Below are 17,359 nucleotides of genomic sequence, written 5' to 3' on the forward strand. Positions count from 1 at the left end.
ATATAAAATGATCTGATGTTCAGGCTGCCAGATGTGTTTCATTCAGGGCTGCAACTCATCATCTTTTTCAAATAAGCCAATTATTTTTTTGATTTATCAATAATTAAAAAAAAAAAAAATCATTTAAATGTCACAAAATAGTGAAAAATGCCACATTTCCAGACTGCTCGTTTTGTCTGACCAACAGTTCAGAACCAGGCTGTAATCAGTTAACATTTGGTATTTTTGGTGGATAAATGATTTAATTCCTTCTAAAAATGGTTGACATGTTAATTATTTTAGCATTGGTTTCTGTGTATATACATGATACAAAACTCCTGTGTGAAACAACACGTGTTTTTAATTATTTGGCTTTCTTGAAATCATCTAAGACAATCACCCTACTATAAGTCCATGTAATTTACTAATTTACATGATGATGCCTTTAGATCACAGATTGATGAGGTGTGTGAAATGTACCAGAAACCATCTGCACAACCTGACAAGAAGCCAAACCGCTTCGAGAAGTGTTAATAATAGATAATAACATCAAAGAGACTGAACGTACAAATCCTTCCAAGACAGAGCAATTACAGTTTCATTAGCTCGGCTCAGAGGAAATGAAACGCTCAGGGTCATAAATATTTTTGAAATTTAAGTGGATGATTTCTTTGCCAAAATGTAGCTGATGTTAAATCTTTTAGATAATTTCAAAATACTGAAACAAGACAATCTGCTGTAAGGAATTATCAGATTTGAATAAGGACACAGAGAACGACTGTTTATTCAGGTCTGACACACACTTAACATTGTTTCTGTATGAATAAAGCTTGTGCATAGAGTCAATACAAATAGGAAGAGAAGGTTGCAGGTCTTCATCTCCTTCTGCCCATCCCTGCATAAGCTGGGGCGGCTGCGGCTGCTAATGCATCAGCTTTCAACTTCTCTTCTCTCTGCTCCAAGAAGAGTTTATACTCATCGGCTGAGAGACTGAAGAGGAGGCAGGAGGGAAAAAAGAGGGGGAGAAAAAGAAAGAATACGGAAATTCAGTTACCCCAAAATCTGACTTACTGCTGCCGGGAAATCGAGCCTGATAAAAGGTTAAAAGACAAAACGTTAATTATGGCATTTGTTGCATTCCTACATCAATTTGTAGTAAAAAATTTTAATAAAACTGGACATACGTGGATGACGAACACCACAATCAACACTTTTCCACTGACGCTGGTGATATTTAATAGCAGACATTTCTACTTTTTATAGCTGAAAATCCTTCAGCGTTCTGCAACATTAACTTTAAACATAGTTTTTGTCCCCCAGATCAATGAGCAATGATCTTCTTTGTGAACTCACCACAGTGCTGCAGTGTTCAACAACCACCCAGGGAGAGATCCATTGTAAAAGAGGCAGAGATACCAATTTCTGCACTGACAATACTCTCAATAAATCATAATGCACTGCAGCCACAAGACATGTGGAGTTTTAAGTAAGGAGGAGAAAGGGATTCTGGGAAAAGTACAATACCATTAAGTGAAGTAGAAATGGACGCGGCAGGTCGAGGGAGAGAGACTGGGCAAGAATACTGAACTCAAACAGTTCATGCTGTGCACGTAACAAATGATAAATATCAGAAAGTTTGAAAGTAAACACAGGTGTATGTTAGGATGCAAAGCCCCTCATGGGTACACAAGTAAGTCTGGGGAGGGATGGAAGGAGATACATCTGTAAAATCTTAAGTAGTCTGATACAAAAGCAAGATGTGCAATATTTGTGCCGCTTGCAGCATTCAATCATCGTCCAAAGCCCATACAGTATATACCGTGTCTTGATACATTGCTTTATGTTAGAATATATAGAAAAGTCAACTTACTTCACAGTTTTATACTAACATGACATTATGCCACACCTGCAGCAATGCATGCCAATCACACTGTGATTTTTAAAATGTAAACCTGCTGAATCAACTTCAAAAAATGACACAAAAATAATTTTGCCTGATTTTAGAAGTTATTTTCATGAAGTTGTTTTACCATCAAACACAACTTATTTAATTTTTCTGTAGGTGTAAGCAGCTCGTCATTGCCTTTTATTGTTGTGTGAATTTCTTTATTTAACTGTTGAGTTTCTCGGCGTTGTAAATACTGTATATATTGTTTGTTTATGTCGTCCTCTGTGCTTATTTCCTTCATCTTCATCCTGCACGTTTTTGTACTTATTTATTAATATAGTTTATTTTGCACAGTTATCTTGCTATTTTGCTATCCCTTTGCTGCTGCAATGTTGGAAATTTCCCCACTGTGGGACTAATAAAGGATTATCTTATCTTATCTTATCTTATCTTATCTTATCTTATCTTAATTTCAATGTGGGAAAGTAATCTCCATCAGTAGTGCTCTATTTTCTAATTAAACATACAAAAAAATTGTACTTTACCAATGTGTTACTTTACCACTAAGCAAAACTAAATGAAACCTGCTCAGTGTATGGTTAATGCCTAACATACACTGGAAGCTTTTTAAAAGACTACAGTCTGACATCCTCGCACATCTAAAGAAAATGTGACATTTTAGTCGCACACTATAAGATTTTGACCGAGGATCTTGCAGGGTCACTATCTGCAAGGCTACAACTAGATTCCTTCATAGATTATTTGCCATCGTGCTCCTGGTGGAAAATATTAAACTAAACCCCCTTTGGGAAATATGACATCTTAACAATTCCTTATGTGTCAGCAAAAACATATAACTCACAAAACAAATGGTGCCATATGTCTACAGTATTATTCTTGATTCGGCATCAATATAATTCATAAAGATAAACTGTATTTGAAAACAAATTTAAACACTTTGGATTACGCAGCTTCACTTTAGCTGTGCTGTGGAAATAAGAGATGAACAATTTTAAAAAGTGATTTTTCTCTAAAAGCATCTAAAAAAGTGCTGGTTGGGGAATCAGATACACGCTGAAATTAAACATGGACTCTTGTTTACTCCAAAACTCCCATCCATGTTTACTGTCTACATGATTTGCTGCTTCCTGTTTGGTGCTAAAGAAAGCGCAGCTATTGGTTGTTGACAATGTTCACATAATTGAACTTCAGTGTTTGCATGTATTTGCATTGTTTTTGTGTAGTATGCATCTTAAACACTAACAAGAGCATTGTTGATTCACCTCTGTGGAAATTTTGGAGACTGGACTGCTTGTTATTGTCAAGTGCTCATGTGATTATTCACGTTATTTTGTATGAGGACAGTGGGGCTGCAAAACAATGAGTGCACTCTACAACACAGTATAATGTAATGTATTACTACTGCACCATAAAACCCTCAGCCACTGACAGACAGATTAATATTAAGTATCTTATTAAACCACGTGCCATCATTACAGCAGCAAGTTAAGAAGATACTGTATAATAATGATCAATAATGATGACGTATTAGTATGGAAACGTACTGCATCTGAACTGCAAAGATGAGTATAAAAATGAGCTGTGTAACGGATATATTCATGGACAAATTATGACACAATGGGTCCATAAATAGGCACCCCCCCATACCTCAAAACCTTTTCAACTCTGCTTCAGGGAAATTTCACCTGTAAAATGACCATTTGTAGATCAATTACTCATCACTTATAACTAAAATAAACCTAACTAAACATATTTTTAGTAAATAAACAACAGAAAAACTGTACCCAAACTTCTGTTTACAAACTCTCACACAACTTGTGCAGAATAAGTCTCATTTATCCGGTTGTATGTTCAGTGTTTCCCTAGTTTTGCTGTTGCTAAAAAAGGTGTTTGCTAACATCTACTCATGAAGAATTTCTGCCTTTTTTGGGTTTTCATTCACTGCGTAGGCATGTAAGAAAACCAAAGTTTTCCTTACAAATCCAAAGTAACACGGAACAAGTAAGTGATATATAAATGGCATATTTTGTGGATGAAATACTCCTTCAAGTTTGTTTTTTTTAACTTCAAGACTACTTCTGTTCTAAAATATTTTCTAATTTAATTGCTTACTGATGCCTGAATATGCACTGTAAACCTGTAATGTATAAGGAAAAAATATAAAGAAGATAACATTAATAGGACTCTATGGAATTAGAAGTTCTTCCCAGGGCTCACTCGGTTCCTCCTAAGGAGGTATGGTCCTGTTGTATTGCAGGAGGTCTGAGCTCGAATGGATCTGAGCTTTCCATAAAGACTCCTATAAAGGACTTAGAACAGGATTGGTAGCATAAACTGTGAAAACCTCTGACTGAGCCCTTTATTGTTGCTGCAGGGACATTTCACTGAACTGCGATTGATTACTGAAGCTACTGCAGGTGATCATGTTGTTGTGGCCACTTTAATCTTCTCTGACCTCTAGTGGCCATTAAGAGGAAAAGCAGCATCTACACACAGCACCACCTGCTGCTTCTATGCAACTCTGTAAGGATAAGTGTGAAGCCTAATTTTTCTGTGTTTACTTGTTTATTTAAAGAACTTGATATGAATAATAACCTACAGAATTGAAGAATAGAGAGTAGAATAGAGTAATAATCTACTTGGACCGACATATAAGCTCGGAAAAGGAGCAGCTGCTTTATTGTGTGTACACAGGTCAGGTTTAAGATGTATTTTAGGTGAAATGAAGTGCAGTGAACGCAGTCAGGACTTACTCATGGACAATCTTGATGCCCAGTGAACGAGCAGAGCCGACGATGCTTTTAACGATGTTCTCAAGAGAGGTGTTCCTTATTTTGAAGCACTCGTCCTTGGCTTTCACTTGGGCGATCTCATACACTGCCCTCACTGACACCATCCCCGCTGTCTCGTGGCCTGCACACACACACACAGACAAAATTTCAGAATGTGAATAAAGAAGAAAAATTAAATAAACATACATGAAAAACTTTGGCATAAAATAGTGTGCGTGTGTTAGGGACAGTGCAAGGGTGCTATTAGGAGTCAACAGCTGAAATGAGGTTGGAGAGAGCTTGGAGCATAAAAGGTGAAAATCTATAATTCTCTTTTCTTAACACAGCACCTTTACTACTTCCTTCCTCTGCTGCAGTTCCCCCGCATGTCATGAATATAACATCAATCACAGCGAAGCTCAACCCAGAGCCGAGGGAGAGACATGTGTCCGTTACAGGATGGGCTCAGTGGGCTAAGACTGGAGAGAGAGCAGATAACATCAGTGCAGCAGCACACCTCACCTGTCTTGGCAGCCCCTTTTGCGATGCCCGCTGCTTGCTTGAGGAAGTAAGACACTGTGGGCTGGCCGATCTTCAGGTCATAGGTCCTGTCAGGCTGGGGAGACAGAAGAATTAAAACTAAAGCGTGATCCAAGGTGGGACAGAAATAGGCAGGAGCCAGGATTCACAAGCCTATAAAATATGTTATTTTTTTTTCACGACATGGAAAATTGTTGTTTAAAACACCCACATAATCAATAAACACACAAAACCCCACAGAAGTTTTTGCAGTGTCTCAAAGAGGATGTTTTTTACATCACATTTTATAGCACTTTAGAGACAAAGAAAGTCAGAGTGTCTGCTAAAGGATAACGATTTTCATCCAATTATTCGTTTAATCTTCAGCCACTTTCTCCCACATTTATTGATTCATTATTTTATTCATTCAATTGACTGTTCACTTAGCCCCATCGCAGTAAGTTACTATAGATACACCTTCCAAACTTTCTGTTTTGCTCGGCATGTATGCTGTTTACAATGATGACAGTGGCTGATTTACCAATGAATAGTAATTTCCCGAACAATGGGTCCATGATTTCAGCCAGCAGTGGACAAAAACAGAATCCGACCAAACATCCCCTTCTATTCTTCAGTAATGGCATTGAATAATGGCCAAAAGGGTGTTTTAGAGAACAATATGATGTCACAGTTAAGATGACCTTTGACCTTTTGGATATAAAATTGAACTGCTTCATCATATTAGACATTTCTGTGAAATGTTGTCATAATTAGCAGTTGAATTCTTGAGTTATGGTCGAAAACAGGTTTTGTGAGGTCACAGTGACCTTGACCATAAACTTTCGACCACCAAAGACTAATCAGTTTATTTTGGAGTCCAAGTGGATGTTTGTGCCAAATTTGAGGAAACTCCCATAACTCCTTCTTAGGATAGAAAGTGACTATTGCAAGGCCATCGTGACCTTGACCTTTGAAAACCAAAATCTAATCAGTTCATTGCTAAATTCAAGTGCAATTTGAAGACATTTCCTCAGTGTGTTCTTAAGATGTCACGTTCACAAGAATTAGACAGATAAGGTCACAGTGACCTTGGCCATTGACTTATGACCACTAAAATCAAATCACTTCAAACTTGAGGCCAATTGGACATTTCTGCCAAATTTGATGAAATTCCCTGAAGGCATTCTTGAGAAACGACCACAGCTGTCGCCAGCGCAGAGGGATAAAGATGTAGGATCAAACTGTTATGTAATTTTTACATAACCCTGTTTTGCTGTAGCTTAAAGCAAATTTTGGGAAATGTAACACTGACCAGGGTTGTTACAATTACTAAAATACAATAATGATCAGGACAGAGCTGCTAAAGTTACCAAAAACTCTGATATCCAGGACTAACGTTCACTTTCACACAGTGAGAAAATATATCAGATGATCCTTACAGCTCTGCACTTATGTTCTTAATTTTGGAAAGATCAAAAAAAAAAAAAAAACAGAAAAGAAAACGCACAACCCTCCAAATTCTTTCGGTTATCGCTTTAACCAGCTTCATGCACACTGCAAGGCTGCTTTAAAGCAATACCCATACTGCCAGGAATATAACTCCTGTGGAGAAACTTCACATTCATCTGTTTTTAATTTTTTTAATTTAATGAACGTATTTCTTTGTGTTTTTGCCCATGAAGCCCAAAAAGTTAAATGTAAAAATCCTTCAAACCCACCATGTGTTCTGTGTAACTGTGGGATTTAAACTTCTCATACAGAGATTAATCCTCATTATTTCCAGAAACAATGCTGAGTCCTTGGTGTCCTAAATGGCAGCCACGACCCTGGACGAAGACACTCAGTCTCAGTTTATGACTCTTGATGATCACTTAATTTAATAAAACTGAGTAGAAACACAGACTTTGGTCGTTACGTTTTCCTGTGTTGCAGCTCTGTGTCTTATACTGGTTTCAAACATATTCTAATTGAAATATAATAACGGATGTATCAACATACCATGGCTTGGACCCACTATTCACGAGGATGGATTTTCCCAAAAAAAATTTAAAGCACATTGCTTTGTTGAACTGAAAAAAAGCCTTTATAACTGAGGCTACATGATTAAAGCTGAGACGAAATTGATAAAATAATGTAAGTGTGAGGCTTCTCTAGACTTTCCAAAGTGCATGGAATAATCTCTGATAGTGAACTGAGTCATTTCACGGTAGTTGTGTGACACTCAAAATAACTCATTCAACATTTTAACGTGGCATTCATAGACTGAAGCCGCAAGAAGGGAGAGGCTCGCAGTCACAGACACAACGGCAGCGAATCTGGTTAATTAAAAAAAAAACAACAACAACAAAAAAAAAAACATCCCACACAGATCATTCTGCTTTACTAAATACCAGAATTGGTGATTGCAGGCTTAAATTACTTCAGTGGGGAAAAGGCAAAGAAAGTCATAGGTTAGCTAAATGACCATAGTACAACTATCCAAATAGAAAAAAATGTTTAACAAGCAACCCCAATATATTCAGTTTTGTTCTCAACTGAGCCAGGGAGCATAAATAGAGATGGGAAAGGAGAATGATGCTGTAGTTCATTTTTTCTCAAAGCTAACAAAGATGAAGTGCAGCAATGAATTATGCACGCTTTGCTCATGATGTACTACTATTTTGAACAAAATACACATCTTGTTCTGACATCCTCTTCTTGTTGTGTTTACTTTGTTTTCAGTTTTTAAAATACAGAGTGAACAAAATTTTGAACATAATTTATAAAAATGCTGATCCCCTGTGCCATCACACTGAAGCCAACCATGCCAGTAAGTTCTGCCAGACATTGTGTCTTTTAAGGGATTTTTAAATGTTTACCACCAGGCCTGAAAAAATTCTAGGGGAAACACTGCAAGTATTTATCGGCACCAGCTCCAATTGCTCGTAATGGAAACACAAGTCAGTGAACGCGCTGATTTTAGACCCTTTACTGACAAGATGCAATTTTGGGCCGCCACTAAATTCTGTCCGTCTCCACCAAAGCAGCACTTAAACATCAACAGAAATTAATCTGTAACGAGTTTGAAAGAGACTGAATAGGTAGTAATCATCGTTTTTACAGGCTTCCGTCCATGCCTGTTTCTATTGTTTACTTCTGTTTTGGTTCCTCCGTGACATTGAAATGTTACACACCAAAAAAATTTCTCTACAGGCAATGGGAGTCTTTAGTCTTTAGTCTATACGTCTATAGTCGGAAGCACATGTAGATGCAGCAGCCAGTAGCTCTTCAAATGCTTGATACTTTTTTGCTATATTTTCCTTTTTTTACCCAAATTTTTCAACTCCATCGTCCCTTCTGCTGAAGCACGACTTTTCTTCGATAGAGAAGCACTTATCGGCATCGGGAAAAGTTGTGTGGAGTTTGGACTGAATGCAGCAGACCGCGAGAGGATCTCCACCAACGGCATACGCCAAGTGGCCAGTCAGACCAGAAAGGAGAAACGAAACCGAAAGCACCGGGCGAAGAGAGGGAGGAGAGCTGGTATCAGGGTATCACAAATAAATCTACCTTCTACCTTCTATTTTATGCTGGTTTTTGTTTGTTTTGGGTTTTTTTGTGGGTAACCTGGGTTTAAATAAATGTGTACAATCACTAATTTTGATAGACAAGGTATTTTACTGTCTATCTGCTGTTTCGTGTTGAGCAGGCACTGTACAGTGTGCATTTTAGAGCTTCTTTCCTGCTGCAGTTCCTGATGAGAAAAAAAGCAGTAAAAATTGTGTTGAATAAAACAAAACCAATTGCCTTTAAACAGCTGTAAAGCTCTGCAGAGCTGAGAAGAACTGCAGAGTTGGTTGATAATTCTGAAGATACGAAAAAGAAAAAAATATTATAAACTCTGATAATAAAGGACTTTAACATCGATGTGTCCTAACCTGTTTGCATGAGACATTTTGTCTACCCCTTGCGTGTTCAAATGTGTGCTGCTGCCCATCTGCTCTCCACCCTCTCCATCCTCCCCTCAGGACCAAAATAAAAATAATCTCTTCAGCCTCAATGAGTTATTCTGACCCTTTTCTTTTAATTCAGATTTACTTTCTGCGCAAAGACCTTTATTCACTAAAATCTGATAAACAGAACCAATCAATAAATCATCTGAGGAAAGTTTACTTTGGATCATCTGTTATCTGTCACATAAATAAATAAAAAACAAACATGGGGCAATAAACTGTGGGCTGAGCTGAGAAGATACCACAGAGCAGGTGATTTGTCATCAGAGTCGTGTTATCTAACTGTAGTGACCTTTCGACAAAGGGAACAGAATTTTTCTCTCTCGGTGGAAAAGCTTTTGGTTGCAAAGGTCCGGTGAACTGCTGTTGTTTCCTCCTCCTTTTCTAAAAAGATGAAACACAAACATTTACTGCAGTGGGCGCCTTCTGACAGGTGAAATTTAAAAAAAAATAAATCAAATCAGATAAATAAATAAAAAGATGGAGGAAAAAGGGGAGAGTAGGAATACACAGAAATGTTTAAGGTTAATGGCTCTTGAGTAAAAAATTTTGAACTTTCATATCTCTCTGTTTGATAAGACGCGATTAGCTTAGCATGGACATGTACCTAAAACGCAGATCTGATTTGTGTTTCCATTGCAGGCAGTAGACTGAAATGCACGCAGTGTTGTTAATGGATATTAATAGCCACGTCACTGCTCTGTCTAGCACTTGCAGCAGTATTTCTTGTTCCCTGGCAATTCAGAGAAACATGTGCACCACGCTGATCGATCACCGGGTTGCACACCATTTTCAGAACATAAAAGAGCAAGATGGAGGTTTAAAGTCTCCGTCGCAATCAGCGGGATATTAAAAAGTAGCAGGTTTGTACATTGAGTCCTTGTAGAGCAAGACTGACGATTCTCTCCAATCAATGAAGTGCAGTGTTACTAGTTCCACCTTTACGTATTAGATCAGTGTGCCTGGTACCTCAAATGTACAATGGACTGAACTGAACCAGACTTGTTGAAACAAGGCTTAAATCTGCCTTCCAGCACCTTTAAAACTCAGCTATTAACTGACTGTATTTTGGTTGCTTAAGCTATATACAAACAAATTGATACCTGGTAACCTGTGTGACAAGAGACACCACGATGCCACTGCACCAAGCATTTATTTGCCAAGAAACAGTTTCATATTGGTTGCTAATGTTAGCATTTAGTGACCAATTACAGTCTTGCATAGCTGCTAGCATGGCTGTAGCCACTTAGGACCTGATTCTGATGAAGTCTGTCCCAATCGGATAGTATTTTTTGCAGCTTGCTTTGTCGTATTTTAAAGGAGCAGTGTGTAAGATTTAGCATGATGAAGGGGCGTCTGGCAGTGAGGAGTGCAGATTTCAACCAGCTGAAACTTCTCCTGGTTATGATTCCTTCAGTGTTTATACAGGAGGTTTTTACAGGAGTCAAATTATCTTCAGAGCTTTCTTCCTCTCCAAAACAAAGGGGAAGAGGCTGATTAAAAACAATTTTAAAAAAAAACTGAATGAAGCAGTTTCATGATAAAAATCAGTGTTTCTCCAACCCTGTTCAGCTGTTCAAAGACGGGCCGTTAGCCCAGCACATGCTTATCTGTCCTCTCCTTTTTTCTCCCTTACAACTTAAGATCCAGAAGTTCAGGAGGTTTTTACTTGGAGCCAAATTAACCGCAGAGGTCTCTTCCTCTCCAAAATGCATGGACCAGGTAATTAAAACATGGTAAAAACATGGAATAAAAGTTTCATGTGAAAAAAAAGTGTTTTTCTGACGCTGCTTGTCACTTAGGGGCTGCTAGCTGTGGCAGCTGATGTGAGAACCTGTAACGCCCTCTCTAGAGCCAGTATTTGATTTGTCCGCTCTGGGCTACTGTAGAAACATTGCGGTGCAACAAGGCGATCACCGTGGATAAAGATACGGTCTGTAAGTACATATAAACGACTTATTATAAGGTAACAAAAAGACAATTCTAATTAAAGAAAACATTATTATTATAATATCAAATTCCATTGCTCTCAATATTTTCCTGTAAATCCTACATACTGGACCTTTAATTGTTGCTAGGCAACCACCAAATCAACTTTTCTTGGCTCAGCTATGCTGTGATGTTACCTCAGATTTCTATCTTAAAATCTGTATTAAAAACAGTGATGGTGAGAGGCTGGTCCCAAATACTACTTTAGGCACAGGCAAGCAGAGCGGGTACATGAAACCCTTAGAAAGAGGGGAAATCACCAGCTGGCCAAGGAACTTTGCCTGGATGATTATCTTTTCAAAGCTGATTTTAGGGTGAGTCAGGGACAGTTTGACAATCTGCTGTCAGTCGTTGGGCCTAATTACAGTTGTTAAAACATTGAGGGCACAATTTGTTCAGATATGTCTTGCAGCTTGCCTCTGGCGGTGTTGAAAGTGAGGTAACATCTTAACACAAACCATGAACTGTACGCTACCACTTGTTGTCATCGCCACCACAGAAGGCAATTCACCTGATTAAAAAAATGTTTAAAAAACAGCATTGAAGTTGGATGCTTTTCCTGTCTGAGCAGAAGTTTTTTAAACTTGGGGCTTTCAGTGTGCTTCATTAAAAAAGTGAAGCATGTAGAGAGGATAAATGCAAAAGCAGCAAGCAAAACGCTTCATCCTCATTTGAAACAACTACAAAATGTAGCCCCAGGCTGCTAAAACACACCCTGTCTAACTGAGATCTTAGCCCTGTTACTAGCAATGAAACAGCATAAAAATTATTAGGGGTCGACCGATATTGGTTTTTCAGGCCAGTTTTTCAGGGCCAATACTGATACCGATTATTAGTAGTTAATGAGACTAATATTTAGAGCCAATATGCAATTACAATAAAATGGTAAATCTTGGTAAACCATGCTGACAATTCATTTGTACTTCTTAATTAATTGTATGGATAATTCTTAAAATAAAATACAGATGTTGATAATTTAACATTATTGTAATTTTATTTTTAAAAATTATATCGTGATTATGGTAACAAAAATGATGACGTTATCAGTATTATCCCAGTATTGTTAAAATGTGCTAAAAAATCACAAATAATATTGGCAGCACTATGCACTTCTTTACATAAACATTAAAATAATGACTGTTGGATTTTGAATGATGGCTAATGTACTCCAGAGACCAGCATTTGTTTTTATTTATCTATGAAGAGCTTGTCAAAAAATTGCAATATTTGACACCAATTAATACACAATCACAGGAGACTGGTGAGTGCTGCAAGTTCCTAGAACGAACCCGAGTGCATTTTGATACTTCGCAGCGTACACATGGAACAAATTGCAGTGTAACCCTGAAGCTTGATACTTTTAATTTAATGGTTTTAATGGGTCTGTTCAGAAATCTACTCAAAATCCTGACTGATTTTAACTTGCTTTCATTATTGTATTATATTACTTTATCATTTCATAATGATTTAAAAAATATATATATATATATATACCAATATTTTATTTACTACAAGTGATATTGTGCATTTTGAATTGTTTCTTTTATCTCTTTATTTGTGTACTAAGGTCTCTCTTCAATTAGTTTTTTCAATGGTATTTATCTCAGGCGATCCTGGCCGGCTTTCCTGTCTTTAAGAGGCTGTACTGGGCTGAGTTTTAAAGCTGGAGTGATGATACTGGTGTCATATGAAGTTGGAGGACCTCAGGAATGGCACCAACCATGTCATGACAGCTTCTCTGAGCGGAGGCTTAATATTAATCCAAAATTGGCAAACTTCTGGCAAGGAAAAATGCTCATTTCATAGGGGTGCCTTGACCTCTGACCTCAAGTAATCTGAATGACGATAGGTTCGATGGGTACCTATGAGTCTCCCCTTTATAGACATACCCACTTTATGCTAGTCCTGTACAGCTTTGGGTAAAAACATGCAGGTTTTTGCCTGTAGTATAACTGTTATTTTCGCCCGTTGTATTTGAATATTTCTGCATACTGGGATCCCTAAACAGTCTTGAAATTGCTACCAGTTACGACCTGAGCACACAGGTACAGCTGTCTGCAGACACTTGACAGCATGCAAAACAACATTGACAAGCTAAACCCACATTGCATGCTGCATCTGCATCTGCGTCTGTGTCTGGGAGACTGTTGCTAACTCAGTTGATGCTCGACACTATGTACTGGAGTTTTTACCGTAAACCTGTCTCAGCAACTGTTACATGTTTGTGGATTAAATCAAATGAGATACATTGTGTTGATTAATGAGCTGCAGGTAGTTTGACCTTTTTTTTGACTTTGAGCAGAGCCAGACGGGCTGTTTCCGCTTGTTTCAAGTCTTTATGCTCCTTACTTTACACAGACATGAGAGTGGTGTCAATCTTCCTATCTCACTCTATGCAAAGAAATGAATAAGTGAATTTCCTCAAAATGTCAAACCTTTCCTTTAAAGTGGGATGAAAGGCACGGTGAGATGTGCTCAGAGCTTCTGACAGGCCTGAGGTGAAAGTTGAAAGCAGAGCGAAGAAACATTCATCTCAGAGGCTGAAACATGTTGCATGCGCACATTAAACATCACATGCAGTGCGGTGTGAACACAACAACCCCAAAAACTACCAGCAGATGGCACTGATGTTCAGCAGCGAGGCCGCTCATGTGATGGCAGAGCTGTTGCTGCATATTGCATGTCAAAATAAATTCACGGCTGTTAAAGGATTAGGCCTCCCCTCCTTCCATCACAAACCTCATTACTACACACATTCACTCAGCTGAGAGGACGCGCATTCCCAATCTGAAACAACACACAATGAGTTGGGAGGGGGGCGTGACGAGTTCAACAATACATGGTTGTGTAAAATAAAATCTACAAGCTCATAACACCTCTTTTCTGACTAATTCACGTTTCTTGTATGCACTTAATGCTTCTTGGCTCCGAGTTCCTCTGGGCATTTCTTCATTAATGAATGCAAATGGAAAGGCTTACTTCAGTGGTAGAGTATGAATAATGGAGGTGCTCTGGTAATGTTATGCAGCTAGTGGAATTAACCACAATCGTTGGAGGGAGGGGTGTTAAGTGTAAAGGGTCAAGGATGGGTTAGAGAGACCCACAACGAGCCTGGCAGACGCACCTTCACATTGATCTTGATTGGGAGAGGGATCCCCTCCTTCAGCTCCTTGGTTTGCTCATTGAAGTCCTTGCAGAACTGTCCGATGGGGATTCCTCTCTGGATGGGGAAAAGAGGGGAAATAAACATAGAAAAATGATACAGGGTTGCTTTAAAATGTATGAGAAGTCTGAGCGCGCAAACATTCAGCTGAACGTCACTGTGCTGCCAGAATACAGATGCCCGGGCTGCTGTCAGTCAATCAATCACAAAACTTCACAGACGTCTGAATGTTCGCACACATGAGCGGATCAGGGATTGGGCGTGTGACGGTTTATGTATATGACGAGCGGCGTAACATTTTGGTGGAGACATTTTCACACTTCATACTAGTTAAATTCACACTGAGATGCATCTGTGTGTGTGTGTGCAGCCCCTCTGTTGTTCCAGTGTTTGTGTGTCTGTCATTCGAGCTATGACTGAATGCATGTTGGTTCCCAGAGCCAGAGAAACCCAGTGATGAATGAGCCTCCCATTTTCCAGCTCCTGCAAGGCCAACCAGAGCGAGAGCAAAATGGATGGGTGACATTAAGTCAACACTCGGCCAACGCTCCTCCTTTGCACCATTCCTCTTTGGAGCTGAATTCAGAGGCAAAGACTAATAAAGAATCTAATTATTACTGCCGGAATTTATACTGACCTTCAGCCGCCATCCTTCCCAAAGGCAACACACTGATTGAAATGTTCATTTCAGAAATGAGGGGAAGGGAAAAAAAAAAAGCTTTTTTATTCAGTTTAATGGACTCGCGAGCTTCTATTGCTCCACGACAGAGCACAGCACAGCACAGCCTTCAGTTTCTAATAATGGATCTGATGAAAAGTCAGTCATCCTGAGACGTTCTCCAATGACAGCACGGGGAAGACATTTATTTGAACTTAACGGAGCAGAAAGTTCTCTGAACATCATCTCGACTAAAGGCTCCAAAGGCACCTGATGAATGCTAATCAGCTGCTTGATCTACGTGACCTCTGTCACTTCATTTGCGTCCAAAACTCTACTCATTACTCACCGGTGTTTCCATGCATCCGCTAACACAATAACAACAAAGTGATTGAAATTTCAACACATCACACAAGTTGCGGCAGGTTATTGTTTCAGAGCTGATGGGTGCTATTTGAATTACAATATGCTACTAATGAAATGAAACGCAGCTACGTCCCCAGAGCCCTCACTAGGCTCTACCTTCCCTCTCCTCCCATGCTTATTAATAGTAATCCCATGTCAACCTTCTATCCGTGCCCTTCCCTCCCTCTGTTTCCCATAAAACAACATAGCAGGCGTAAACAAATGAGGAGGCAACACTGAAGGAAAGTCTAATTAAATATGGATTAGTATAAAGGCTGTGATGTTGCTTATGAGTCAAAGCAAACCCTCGGGCTCTGCCTCACACATTCAGCTCCCATTCCCTCCCTTCTGTTCAGCCCGTGTCGGATAATGATCTCTCCCACCGACTCAGATGGCCCTTTTCATGGCACACAATGCCATGAAAGGGGCTCCCTGACCAGCCGGAGATAATGCCTGATACTTCTAAAATGTGCTTAAGCACGAACGGCGAGACATTATGCAGACAGAGGAGCTGTTCTAAAGATAGACAGAGGCAAAGACTTCACACGGCCTCCCTGACCAGATAGTCCTTCACTGCTGAAAAAGGGCTTAAACTAACATTTTTTAAAAAAACTAGAGAGTGGCAAATATGAGGACGTACCCACTTGGGGATAGCAGACAGTTTGCCCTGAGCTCAGCTCACAATAAAGTATGCACCAGAGACAGGTAATCATATTTTAATTAAGCTGTTCAATGAGAGTCCAAGCATCTCTTGCTCTGAAGATGGCAGGGTGAGGAAGTTTTATTTTGGCCTCGAGCTATTTAATAGTTTAACTGCAGTAATTACAGCGATTGAACCATGTTGGTAATTGCAACCACAGTCTTTAACTGTGGCAGAGGGCTGGTGTGCCATAAAAGCAAGGTTCAAGGTTGGCTCATCCAACTTCTCATGACATTTATCAGACAGAGAGAGCGAGAGAGCTGGAACAGTAACATTCACGCCCCGGCCAAATCTCTAACCCCGCTCACTGCATCTGAGCATCTAATCATCCTCGAGTCCGAGCTGCTGGATAAATCCTCTCTCCTCCACCATGACTGATTAGAGCCGGGCGCTCTCCAGTATAAAATGGCTGCAGCCCATCACCCGAGGCGAGGCCTTCCGCGGCGGCTGTGGGCGAGGACATTCAGCCGCACATCTTCAAAGCCTTCTGAGATCCTGGGCACCGGGATTAGACGCTAATCTACGAAGATATTTCTCGCCGTCAAATCCAGCGGCGACAGTGGTGAATAATTGCTATATGATCCATTCAAGATCAGCGCGGCCGAGTCTTATTACTCATAATTATGGGAGCAATTAGGCATTTGCAATTAAAATCTGGGAAGTGTCCATTTGATTTGACCCTTCCACCATATTCTCTGCAGTCTTTTTTGACACTCCTTCCGTGTTAATGTGATTGGCCTTTCAGCTTCACTAACTCTTTTTAACAAGATGTAGCACTGGTGTGGCAGGATGGTGTGCGTGTGTGTGTGTGTGTGTGTGTGTATGTGTGTGTGTGCGTGTGTGTGTAGAGGGGAGGGGAGGAGAGACAGGAATGGGAAAAGAGACGGCTGAGGTGTATTAAAGTTGTCAGAATGTGGCCAGTGATTGTCGTGGTCAATATTTGAACAATGAGAAGGGGTTTGTTTAACCGAGATGAACAAGGGGAAAGGAGACAAGTAAAGCGAAAAGGCTGCGGGAGGTCCTCATGAATATGGGTGAGTGTGTATGTTTATGTATGAATACTTCGGCCTCATTTTAATCTGACAAGACTATCAGTCGAAGAGTGGAGATGTGTGCATATTAAGCTGCGAGGGACTGCTGACGGCGAGGAAGTGTTCACTGTGTGTGGTCGCAGGTGTCTCTGCATCCGAGAGAAAAAAAGAAATGACGGAGAGGGAAGGGGAGTGCAGGAGGAGGAGATGAGAAAGAGAGGGTGAGTAGGTCAAGAGAAGTAT

General features: G+C 39.6%; 1 protein-coding gene across 1 annotated transcript in view; it reads right to left on the minus strand.

Annotated features, from left to right (window-relative positions):
• Positions 1-739: 739 nt before the first annotated feature.
• mrpl11 (mitochondrial ribosomal protein L11) overlaps positions 740-17,359 on the minus strand; it is a 52,921-nt gene continuing 36,301 nt past the window's right edge. Inside the window, exons 4-7 of the mRNA XM_042493193.1 lie at positions 14,284-14,379; positions 5,182-5,275; positions 4,642-4,801; positions 740-969 (exon numbers count right to left, since the gene is read on the minus strand). Coding sequence (XP_042349127.1) covers positions 855-969; positions 4,642-4,801; positions 5,182-5,275; positions 14,284-14,379 — 465 coding nt within the window. The 3' untranslated portion in view covers positions 740-854. The remainder of the gene's footprint in view (positions 970-4,641; positions 4,802-5,181; positions 5,276-14,283; positions 14,380-17,359) is intronic.

Source organism: Plectropomus leopardus, chromosome 9 (genome assembly GCF_008729295.1).
Source record: "Plectropomus leopardus isolate mb chromosome 9, YSFRI_Pleo_2.0, whole genome shotgun sequence".
Taxonomy (NCBI): domain Eukaryota; kingdom Metazoa; phylum Chordata; class Actinopteri; order Perciformes; family Serranidae; genus Plectropomus; species Plectropomus leopardus.